This window comes from Macadamia integrifolia, chromosome 6 (genome assembly GCF_013358625.1).
Source record: "Macadamia integrifolia cultivar HAES 741 chromosome 6, SCU_Mint_v3, whole genome shotgun sequence".
Classification (NCBI taxonomy): Eukaryota; Viridiplantae; Streptophyta; class Magnoliopsida; order Proteales; family Proteaceae; genus Macadamia; species Macadamia integrifolia.
This window is the reverse complement of record NC_056562.1, coordinates 3,301,807-3,314,196: the sequence shown is the minus strand read 5'-3', so window position 1 is coordinate 3,314,196 and position 12,390 is coordinate 3,301,807. Positions and strand designations below refer to the sequence as shown.

Genomic DNA, 12,390 nt, shown 5'->3' with positions numbered 1-12,390 from the left:
TATATATATATTTGATAAAAGGAGCAATTAAGAGGGTAGCATTGTCATTTCATATAAAGAGAGAGAGGTAGAGAGAAGATGCTAGAAAACATTTTCCTTAAAAAATACCCAATAGAATCAGAAAAGGTTTAATTAATAGATTTGTTTGATTATATGTTAGAAGAAAAAAATATTTTTTCTCTCATGTGAGAGAAATTTCTAAACCAATGAATTGGAATATAAAAATATAGGTAAACGAACGCTCTTGATTGCATGATTCTTGCGTCCAGACACATGACGGCAAAATGATGACCACCCTTGTGAAACCTAAGTTATCCACCCTTATTCTGATGCTCATGTATATTTCTTCATTGGTGATGTAGGGGCTACACTGCCTGAGAGTGTTCCTTTCTCTTTTTTTTTTTTCTGGTAAAGAGAGTGTTCCTTTCTCAATCGTCATAGAAGGTATAGATAAAAAAACAGGGAATTAGCTGATGGGGAGGGATTTTTCATTCTTTGTCTGCATTCAACCTTAAAAGTTTGGTTAAAAAAAAAAAAAAAAAAAAAAAAAAAACCATTATATCCCATAACCATGTGGTCCAACATGTAGGTTCCACTCCGAATGGGGTTTGAGCGAGACCTAGGTCTAACATCCGTCATTGAGAAGAAACGTGCAAAACCCTATCAAACCCCGATAAATCCAGGAGGAAGTGGGATCACGAGCAGGTGAGTCTTCTCTTCTTTCATCTTGTCGCTCGATCCGGAGAAGCTTCGACGTTGAATTTGAAGCAATTGAACAGGAACAGGAACAGGAACAGGTGAATTTCTCTTCCGTCCCCGTCCCCGTCCCCGTCCCCGTCCCCCACTCCCCTCTTCTGGTTTTTATTTCTTCTAAATTCTTATCATTTTGAGCTCAGATCATAGTTGATCAGTACCTGAACAAGATGGAAAAACATGTTGAAAATAAAAATGGAAAAGAGAGGATTCTCAAAACTGAATTTCACGATGATTTAAGCGGTGTTTTTTCGGGTTCTCTGGAGTATTTAGTATGCATAACCCCATTGTTTTCCATGAGCATAATCTGAGTTTGCGCTCTTGTTAGTAGTTCAATAGAAAGTTCATGGGAGGTAGGGAACGGAGAGGGGACTGGAATGTTAGATTTTTGAAACTTTTTTCGAACATTATGAGTGTCAGAGATATGCATTTCTTTGGTAAATGACGAGCTCTACATGATTCATCATTGTAATTTCTAAATTCAGTCATGGTATTTGAGAATATATTTCAGAATGTGGAAGAAATCAAGTTGGTATTGAATAAAATCTTAGACACCACGTTGTTTCCTTGTATTATTTTTATTTTTCAATGGGAAATAAATTTCAATTAAACAGTTCATGAAAATCTTACCACCTACAATACCTTGCGTTTGCTCACTACATGCAAATGAACACTTTTTTCTTCCTCCTGAATTTACGCTTTTGTATATATGAAGTCCTTATACTGATATCAGATAAAAATTACATAAATGAAAATCAGTACAGTAGCAGAGTCGGTTCAAAGTTCAAACTCTCACGATTCATAACAATAGGTACGCTACTGGAAGGCACTAATTTATCATAATTACCGTTGAACAAAATACATATGTGAAAGAAAGAATTTAAAAGTCATTTTAGAGAGTGAAGGGTTCTTAGACAGCTTGAAAACATGGTTAGGAGTGATTAATAAGGAAGTTTATTAGTAATAAAAAAATAATAAAGCAATTAATTGATTACTTTAGAGTATAACACCCTTCTAATACGCATGCAATGGTTTGGATGATTCAAATTCTATTTGATTGGGTTAAGTGGTGTGGTTTCATGGATATGCTCTTCATCCATTTCTATATGTGGTCTGTAATTGATCTGGCGCTGTTATTGAATTTTCTCTTGTGTGACATTGGTTTGGTATGAATCATTGGATGGGGGGGGTATGTACAATATGAGCTGTTAGATAGGTAGATGCCCCTAGATCAAACACTTGTTTAATATTCAGATTGGTCTATATGAACAAAAAAGGCAGGCTGAGGCTGTACTGGGATCTTTGTTCTTCTGAAGATCTGGAATTAGGCTTCCAACAATGAGGAAAGATGAATTGAAGCTTTTGGATTGGTTGAAAATAGTAGATAAGTGCATTGATTGCTATTAAAAAGAGCTGTAAGATATCACCAAAAATGGAAATGACAGGAGGCGGTTGTATACTTTACAAGGCCATATCAACATTATGTAAGTATTGATGCAGTTGCTTTGGTCTATCTGGACCGAAATGACCCCCTTTGGTGGAGACCTAAGCCTAGATGCAACTGTCCCAACCTGGTTTTTTGGTCAAAAGGGGCTGGTGATTTACAGAGGATGTAATCTTTAAGTTTATATTATTTCATTTTGGTGGGTAGATTATGTAGGAATTATTTTGGTATATTTTATTTATTTATTTATTTTAGATGTTGCCTAAATTCTTTAGTTTCCATTTTAGTTGGGTTTCTATTATTATGTAAGGGAGTTTTCTTTATATTGATGTAATACGATGGAGAGAACAGATTTGAATGGATTGAAAAGAGTTATTTTGAGTTGTCGCGGTGGTGCGACTGTGGTGTGTGAAATTGTGACTGACCAACAAAGATATTCTTCTCTCTTCTTCTCTCCTCTTCTCTCCTCTCTGCGATTTCTGAACTTCTATTGTCATTCGCTCTCTCTTTCTATCTTTTCTCTTCTCGTTTATTGTTCCTTCTATCCTTGTTTTTTCTCCTTTCAGTCCTCGCTTCCTCTATGTTGTTGGGTTTCTAAGCTACTGTAACCTGTCTAGCATAAAACACAGCCACCAAATCTTCCCTTTGAATCCCTTTATCTGTAGTTCTTTCACCTTCATATTGAAGTTTTAGATTATTAACTTCTCAGCTGCTTGTTTGGGTGGTTTTGAGTTGAAACCAAGAGAATAGTGAAAGGTTATCCTTGACCTGAAATTTCGACTCAATCCGATACCAGGAGAGAGTATTCTCTCCATTGAGACCATCTGGTTCTGCTGTTGGATCATTTTGTGGGAGGTTGAAGACAAACCCTACAATATCACCCCCTTTAAAGTTTTTTTTCGAAACTGACCTTTTTTTATTTATCCTTTATTATCTCTTAGTCAAACTCCATTCCAAGTCTACCCGTGGTTAAAAATAACTGAATCCCTTTTGCATTCTCGTCCTTCTTAACTACCAAACAGTCCTTAAAATTTTTGGTTATTTACAGTCTTGCCACTCCCTTTGTAACCTTGAAGTTATTTACAGAATCATCATTTTCTTCCTACTTTTGGCTATCGTACAATTGGGTGGGTCCATAGTAAACCCAAATAGGGTTTTTAGAAATCGAGATCGCACCAAGTATAATGGCCTAATGGCTCTCATATCAACTATTGTGAGTACCGAAATTTTGAAATTCTTTACAGTGTATGATTAGAAGCCCAAAATAACCACTTCTGTCAATTTTTTTTGTTGCTACCCAATAAGCAGGAATGATGTAGCTTTTCAAATGTTTTATGGCTTTGAGCTGGTGATATGCACTGGCAAAGAGCTCCTGCAATCAAAATTATTGTTTTCTAGGCATCACCAAGTCATCCAAATGGCTTTGTCCGGATTGGTGCCTTGGTCGTCTAGGTGGCGCCAAGGCGCCTTTGCTGGTGTCACCTTAATTTTTGCCCCCCTCGATTGCCTTTGTTCACATTGGCACCGTGACAACTATGAACAACATCTATATCTTTTTTCCTCGATGATGCGCTCCTCTTATTTTCCAACACCATAAGAGGTCTTTCATTTCCTTGGGTGTAACCCATGAGCACCAAGAGGATTCATCACTTCATTGCATACCTCAGAGGAAATTACACAATTAATAGGATATAAGTAGGGTTGGAACAACGCCGGGTTTTGTAAAACCCCTGCCCAACCCTAGGTCCCCAAAACTCAACCTGGGCCCAACCCAACATTGTTGGGCTCATGCCAACTGAACCCGGCCCTTATTGGCCTTGGTTTTTGCCAATGTTGGGCTAACCTTGATTGATTGTTTCTGCCACTCGTGTCCTATGAATTAAAAAAAAGAAAAAAAAAAAAGAAGCACCAATAAACGATTAAAATTATGAAGTGTAACACAATAATAGATGTTCAAGACACCTGACCATAAGAATTAATGACCTAGATTTCATTATTTGGATAAAAGGATGGGATGACAGCCCTAAATTATATTATATAGATCAAGGTTAAAATAGGGATAGGCCAGGCTGGGTGGGCCTAGGCCTCAACAACCTAGGCCCGGCTCAACCCTGACCCAAGGTCAGTGTTTTTCAACCCTAACCTACCCTCAGGGTCAGAAATCTTAGCCTAGGCCCTGATCGGGCTCACGGCTGGTTCGGACCGTTGGGGCCAAATTTACACCCCTAGATATAAGGCACACGGAAGCCAAAGCATTTGGAATACTGAAACAATAAGGGATCAGATGTTTCAGGCTTCAGATATGCTGTCCATATAAAGAATTCTATCGTGATAGGAAGATATCTTACCCAAATATCTGTTATTTGTTAATATTTGATATCTATGATGTTGAACACAAATGGATGGAGAAAATTGCTACTGAACATGTCAAAATGGTGTGACTACTTTGCCTTACACTTTGTTCTTGATTAGTTTTTAATTTTTAATCTGTAAGAACAAAATTCCTTTTTGTAATAGGGATGTGTACTCGTCATTTTCTTGAAATATTTAAATGCAAACTTACTATATTTTCATTTAATTTCAAATGAAATTAGAAACCAAAAAGTTTCAAAGTGAAGTTGTTGTCTTTATATCTCGAATGAGCAAAAAAGACAATGATATTGAAATATACAGATTATAGGTGTCTTAGCTTTGCAGAAAATTTCCATCGAAATTACAAGAAAGCCTTTTCCATCGAAACTATTTTTTGGTATTTGAAATTTCATAAAGGAGTTTTCGATATAAGGAAGTGTTTTTTTTTTTGATATATGTATGAATTCATGTACTCATTTTATACTTTCCACCTTAAAAAAAAGGGAAATTCCGGCAAACTTATTCAAATTTCTGAGAAAATAATTGAACTCTGATGGAGGTAACTCACTAGACTGGTTATACTTGCCAAGTTGCGGAAAAACTTATCTATATGCTGTCCAATGGGTAAATTGAATTGGCAAACCAATGGAAGCCGTCGCTGCTTGGTTGAGAGTTGTCTAGTGTCTACTATTTGGTGACCATAAACTAGCACAGCGGTGCTGATTCCATGCTGAAAATACTCTTGCATGGTTTAAGGTACAATTTTATGTGGTACCTAATGTGTTTGGTTTCCTGAGTATATGATGCAAGATGAGATTTGAATATTGATATCATTAAGCATCATATCTTGTCATGCAATTGAAGCACATCCTTATGTATCCCAAAATAATTTAAGATTCTTAGCAGTGCACTGGAATACTTGATGTAGTTAAAACAGCCCAATTGGGCTTAGAACGTCCTTATTTTGGCCATTGATGGATTCTATGGGTCCTGAGTCACTTGTTTCTTGGGATAATCTTGTAATGAGCCTAAATTGTAAGCCCATAAGGTAGTGGGGGTGAGGCCTGGACAGGAGAATCATAGTAGAAAGTGGCTTAACTTCTATGTTAAAAGCGTTCGAGTTAGATTAGGATACTTTAGCAAGTGTAAAGTGCTGTTTTGAATCTATTTAATTTAGTGTGCGAGAGTGATTAGGAGTGATGCATCTGTTTGGGAATATATTTATACCACCCCCACCAATTGGACATGTTTTGTGTAATACAATTTTGAGATTTTGAAGTGTTTGCTTCAGTGCATACAATTTCTTCTTCTTCTAGTTCTTGTCTTTCTACAACCAGGTGATATCTCTCTACTGCAGTCTGTACTTCTGTTCATCTTATTCTTCTTTTCTTTCTTCCTGCTTCTCTTGTTTCCTCTCTCCTCTCTTCTATCATGCAATATGCATATGATACTCATAATTCTGTTTGCTTATTGCTTTAATCTTCTAGTCTGAAAATCTGAAATTTGTTTGAATCAACTTTGACGAGTTTCTGATATCATATTCTCTGAAGTTCTGTTGTTGCTTCTTAAGAATTTCGATTGATATTGCTGTTCTAGTTCTTTTATTAGTTTTCCATGTAGCACTAAGGCTTCTCCATGACTTCTTGAGATGTAATCATAATTTCACCTAGTTTTGCAGGTCTGTTTTGTTTCTAGACTAGACCACTCGACCAGTTTTTTGGCTTGTTCTGATATCTCAGGCTAGAGTCATAATTTTTCTCCTATTTATGGTCTATTTTTTCCATGATTCTGTGATTTCTAGTCTCTTGTTTAGATTTTTTCTGATTTTGGATTATCCTACAATTATGCTATTTTGGATCCGCCTTATTTTGTTTTTATTCTATTGAGTGGTGACACCTGATACCATATTTTCCCCCATTCTTTGTGAAACCCTTTTATGATTTAATGTTCAATTTCATGAATCAAACTTGAGAATTGACTTAGAACCTTTATTTCCAGCTATTTGGAAGGTTCTGTTTGTATTTGATAAACCTAATTCATTCTATATGTTGCAGTATAGGATTAAACATCTACAAGTATCAGTCTGATCAAATAGTGAGATATGAAAATGTTGTTTGAGATTTCAAGGGAGTTAGAAAATATTGAGAAAATAATTCCAGAAGTTCCACTATAATATTTATGACTAGATCGTGGTTAGTATGCCTAGAAAATTCTATCATTTTTTTTTAATTTTTATAATAAGTTTGTTCAAAGCATTGTTTTCAAGGTGAGTAGGCAACCGAAGGCATTGGAGGGGTGCTCCACTACTGCAGGGGCTGCGAGGGGAAAATTTATGCAGCCTTTCCCCCTGTTTTGCAGGAGAGGCTGTTTCTAAGTTACAAACCTGTGATCAATATGTTGCAATAGTGCAACTTAACCGTTGCGCCACATGCTCGCCCACTGATGTATCAATGATAGTCTTATATAATTATGCTTAGATGCAACGTAGAAGCTATATCAATGCAATTTGCTTCTACCAAAAAAAAAAAGAAAAAAAAAATTATCAATGTAATATGATATGATTATGTAAAATGACCGAATTTGAGAAAACCATCATATAATAAACATAGTATAAGATATGATATAAGCATATTCGTTAAAAAAGAAAGCAAAACCATAAATTGACATAAACTTGTGAAGTGTTAAAAAACTGATATAATATAAGGCATGCTGTCAGAAGGCTGGTGACAAGGCAAGGCGAAAGTGCCCAAGGCGGTCACCTTTCTTGCATCAAACAAGGTGTGCTGCCGCCTTGAGAGTTGGATCCAAGAAGACGCCTAGACGCCTATGAGAAGCCTTGACAACTATGCTTCAAAGAATTTGAACTTTGAATTCCATGAAATTTGCATATCTGAAATTTTTGTTGTAATTACTATTTTAATATAATTTTTTTTTTTATTAGTGATTACTTTCTTAAATTGGAGATACATGAAACTTGTGGCACCATGGTAATTTTTTCCTACTAGGTTCTGTAGGCCGTTTCCAGTTAAAACGATCTTATAATGTTTTTTTTAACTCCCATAGTTGATTAAGTAACATAAACTATAATAAGGCATTAAGGAGCCTGTTTGATAAGACTCCTGATTCTTGATTCATCTGATTCCTATTCTGCAGGAATGAAACGGGAGTGGAGTTCTGTTTGGCAAATCCGGTCTGATTTCATGCTTTCAGAGACCAGACAGGCCCCAGATGCCCTCCAAAATCAGGAGAGACGGAACTTCTTTTTGATGTTCTGTCTGTTCTATAGAAACCCAAGTTGAAACAGATCCCTATGAAATTAATATTGATCCCGATAGTTCTTGGAACATCTTCCTTCAGCGAGGGGTGAGGTTGCCCGCACCTATTTCCCTCTCATTGAAGAAGGACTTCCCAAAAATTGATTTATGATTTATCTGGGGTTGGAAATATCTAGGGAAGGCTGTAAATAGTTAGGACCTGGTCTGAAGTTTTCGAGGTTGTGAAGGTGAAAGAAGCCGTAAAGTTGAGTTGGTTAACCTGATAAACAAAAACTGACTAGTACCGACTGATAGTAGAGCTTGAAAAATCCATAAAAGTTGCACAAGGTGAGAATGGAGCTGACAACATTCGTATTTGTCAGAGAACAACCGGAAATCACAGATTCAATCACAATTTCTATGTCGTCCAAGTTTGTTACGGAGAGGGATGTATTCTTTTTTCTATTCCATCTTCTCTGGTTTTTGGTAACTAATTAGGTTAGTATGATTATGAGTTTCTATTTTGAACACTGTGCAAAAGGGTAGACTAGGCGACCACTTTATGTTCTTGTTTATAAAAAAGCGTTATTTGAAGTCATGTTTGTTTCTTTAAACAATTCATTGGAGAATGCCTCCATTTGATTCTTGAATGAAGGTGAATAGCGCTCTAGTGAATATTGTGTCAATGTGATTTTCCAATCTTCCTTTCTATGAAGCATATTGTTGATGAAGTGGGCGGTGACCTTTGATGTTTTCCTTTTGGGGGATTTGGTTCTTAAATCATGTAGAAGGGTCTGATTGCATTTATTTGTTTGAATGAATGCAAACAGGGTTCTACAGGAACTACTACTGTTTTCTTATTTTGTTCAATTGTCTATAATATACTAGATGAAGGGTGCACAAACTTGTGGTGTCTTCTTTTCGGTGGGTGTTGATGATTTGTCCAGTGGGACTGGGGACGTGATGGCTCCCGTCTTTCTGTAATTGGGGCCATTTTTATTGCTGCTCGTGGTTTATGGTGCTTGCTTCCAATCATGGTTGAACAGACAATTTGTGGTGCTTTGTTCCATTTTTGCAGTTTGAGAACTCATAACTCGTTCCATGTTCTATAATTTTCTAGTTGGAGAATGTTATTTAAGTTTGTACAATGGCATTTTCGTGCTTATATGGTGCAGAAACATAATTGATTCTGTCAGGTGCATATCAAACGCTGATTCTGATTCTTCTGTTCCGGAATCGTTACCGGAACACTGTTACCAAATGCCAATCCTACTCCCAAAAATCATGGAATCAGGAAAAATCAATTGTACCTGGAATCAGCGGAATGGGAGCTGGATGGTTATCAAACGGGGCCTAAATCTCGTAGTTAATTAAGAAAAGTAAAGTATTAAACTATAATATGTATTTTTAAAGGGATATTTGGGTACTTTGGGTACATGCCTTTGGGCTTCTACTTATTGTGTTATCGGTTATCATATAACTTTATGTATGCTTATTTATAACTATATGTTTTAGTCATAATCATGATGCTGGTCGTATAACTTGATAAGAGGGACTTTTTCTTGATATATATATATATATATATATAGCATAACTCATCTAAGAGGAACTTTTTCTTGATAGATATGGAGGACGCTAGAAAGGGAAATAGGTACGCTTATTCTTGGTGAGATCTTTCTGTAACTCGATTATTATAGAGTTTCTTTGAAAATTTTTCTTTGTAGAGGAGCTGAGGAGGTTTGGCTAGTGGGTCTAGATGAAATATTTATGTGGATCACTTAAAAGAGGGGGTCTTTGGATGACAAAATGTTGTGTAACGTGTTAGCAGAAGAACTTTTTTGCCGCATATCTCCATTATCACATTACATGTTTCACATTCTATGGGACATGTAAGGCCTTTTATTTATGTGCCATGTAGTAGGTGTCCTAGATGCATGATCATAGCTTGGGGCCCTGGGATCCTTTTGAGCTAGCAGGCATCTTGTGGAGCTTGATCCCTATCATAACTGTGTTGTTTATATGTAGGGCAGTAGAGGTATAGCTGTATAGGTCTTTTCTGATGTAATGGGTTTTCTTCTAAAGAGAATTTGATGTTATCTTCCACATCTAAATTAGGTTGGAGCATGTGTAATGCAGGAGTAGATTACAAGTAACTAACTCCGCAGTTTATAACCCCAAACAATACAAATAGGAGTAAGAAACAAAAAAAAATACCATCAAATAAATCTCCAATGATACAATACCGACATAGGAGCAAAATCAGCCCAAAACCTAACCTGATAGGAAAGAGAAAGACCTGTTATAGAGCTGGAGGGAGAGGTGCGGCCAGGGCTGTAGGAGTCCGATTGAGTTGCACTCTTGGGAGTAGATAGCCCCTAGGGAGGGTACGAAAACCCCCAAAGTTGAGAGGATTCTGACAGCTGGTTGTGAAGTTACAAGCTTTCTTGATTTTCTGACCTAGGAGAGAAAATTGAGAAGAACCTTCAAGAATAGCAACTGAATGCTTCCAACAGTGACTAGGTAAGGATTGTGGGACCCTTATGAGGCCTGGAATACTTTGATTGAAGACCTGGCTGAACAGAGTACAGAAGAGAGAAAGAGAGGAGATCGATCTCTCTCCTATTCCCATTAGGATTGCTGATCGGTTATGATTTCTGGAGACTTTTATCAAAATCTGAACTATACCTCTTGAATGTTACAACAAATAAAATAAAAGAAGAATAAAACAAATGAGGGGTTGAGAAGGGTGAAAGAGAATAAAGGAAGTGACCATCTTAGCCTGGGCTTCTCATCCACAGCTATCTCAGCTGCTCTAAGTATTTAGTTGCAAACTTTCTTTCATTCAAATCTGTCCAATAATGGTACATATGCCTCTCTATTTATAGAGGGGAAGTTTATAATCATACTAATACTAGGAGCTAGTTTTCCAATAGGACTAGACACTCCTACTACAACTAGGAATTCAAAATAGGACTAGGACTTGACTTTATGACTCCAACATGGAGTACGACTAACTAACTAATAGTCCATATAGGACTTTACATCCAACTAATGGCCTAATGGGTCTTTATTGAATTAAATAGCAACTAATTAAACTAATGAATAAAATCCCGTTTTCTTATCTTCTACCGATATTTTAGGCCTATTAAAGTGGTCCATTTCAAAGAAAACCCATGGGATCAAAGGCCCAACACATACATAACACAACCCAAGGCTTATTTGCAATAAAATAAGCCTAAGTGACTTATCTACGTCAATGTGCTTCTGCCCTAATCACTCTAACCTCTCTATTTGCTATTGATTTTCTTCTCATGTTTGCACAGGAAAACATACATAATTTCTAATTGGTTAGTTGGGTGCTGACGGAAATGTTAATGCTGGACGTTGATCTATCCATATATTTTTTAAACTAATTGGTCATAAACTGTCAAAGGAGGAGGGCTCTAGGAATCTGTGACAGTGGGAAAGAAAAGGAAGCTTAATTGGTCAACTTTAACCAAATTCATGAAAGTGGTAGCTTTCAGCAGCTTTGGCTAGTTTCTCCAAGTTTAATAGGTTTTGCTCAAATTCCTTTTTTTTTTTTTTTTTTTTTTATAGCAATTTGCATGACAAAATTGAATACGGCAGAAGTTCAGGCACAATTATTTTTCATTTCACGAGTAAAAATTGGGTGAAAAATTTGGCAAAATATATCAATTTAATGCATGTGTTACTTAGTTTATATATAAAATAGGAAAAGTCGATGTATTATGCGTAGAATTTAAACATGTACTTATTTAGACATGTCTCAAGTGGTTACTTTGATAAAGAATGTGTTTGTACTTTGATGTGTGGGAAATTTCAGTAGTTATTTTGTTTTGATAGATAAATTGCAATAGTTGTTTTTGTCCATCAGCCATAAGTAAACCTCCTGTAATCAATCTTGTTTTTGTAATTGAAGCTGATTTATTGCAAGCTGGTTGCTTATGTCAAAGCCTTTCATTTCCAATAGAGGCTGATACTATTGTACGCTGGTTTCACATCACACTTTTTTTGCGTCTTTGCATAATACTATCTAATCTCTTTTTGATAGATTTAATCCCCATTATATGAATCTCTCTTTATTTTTATTTTTTTGTCTTCAGTGTCCCCATCTACTTAAGGTTACAACTTGCGAGAAAGCTGAATTCTGCTTCTAATTTGCAGGATATGAGTAGTTTGGTGGAAAGGCTTCGCATAAGGTCAGATAGAAAGCCTTTATATAATGTAGATGACTCGGATGATGATGCCGATATTGTGCATCGAAAATCAGGGCCTGCCCAGCAAAAGCCTGAAAAGATAATCAGGACTGATGCGGTGTGTATTTTATCTCAAATAATTTTTAGATTTTGTATGTTTTGGTCATATATGAACCATGTATATCAGATAGTGATGGGTCATCAATCTGGTCTGGTGTGGGATTCCATTTTCATTGCTTCGACAATTGAGTCGTGATGCTGTCAAACCATGACACCTGGAAGAGGTTAGACTTAGTAAACTGGATGGTTGAACAATCTGTCAAATGGTTTCTGTGAGCTTAGTTGTGTTGACAGCATCCCCCCCCCCCCC

General features: G+C 36.5%; 1 protein-coding gene across 4 annotated transcripts in view; it reads left to right on the top strand.

Annotated features, from left to right (window-relative positions):
- Positions 1 to 511: 511 nt before the first annotated feature.
- LOC122080916 (CHD3-type chromatin-remodeling factor PICKLE) overlaps positions 512 to 12,390 on the top strand; it is a 119,670-nt gene continuing 107,791 nt past the window's right edge. Inside the window, exons 1-4 of one of the 4 annotated variants that reach the window (XM_042647800.1) lie at positions 512 to 797; positions 1,703 to 1,705; positions 3,503 to 3,508; positions 11,986 to 12,138. In XM_042647800.1, coding sequence (XP_042503734.1) covers positions 11,992 to 12,138 — 147 coding nt within the window. In that variant the 5' untranslated portion in view covers positions 512 to 797; positions 1,703 to 1,705; positions 3,503 to 3,508; positions 11,986 to 11,991. Of the gene's footprint in view, positions 798 to 1,702; positions 1,706 to 3,502; positions 3,509 to 8,280; positions 8,302 to 11,126; positions 11,359 to 11,985; positions 12,139 to 12,390 lie in introns of those variants that run through there. The other 3 variants (XM_042647801.1, XM_042647798.1, XM_042647802.1) reach the window with 3 other exon arrangements.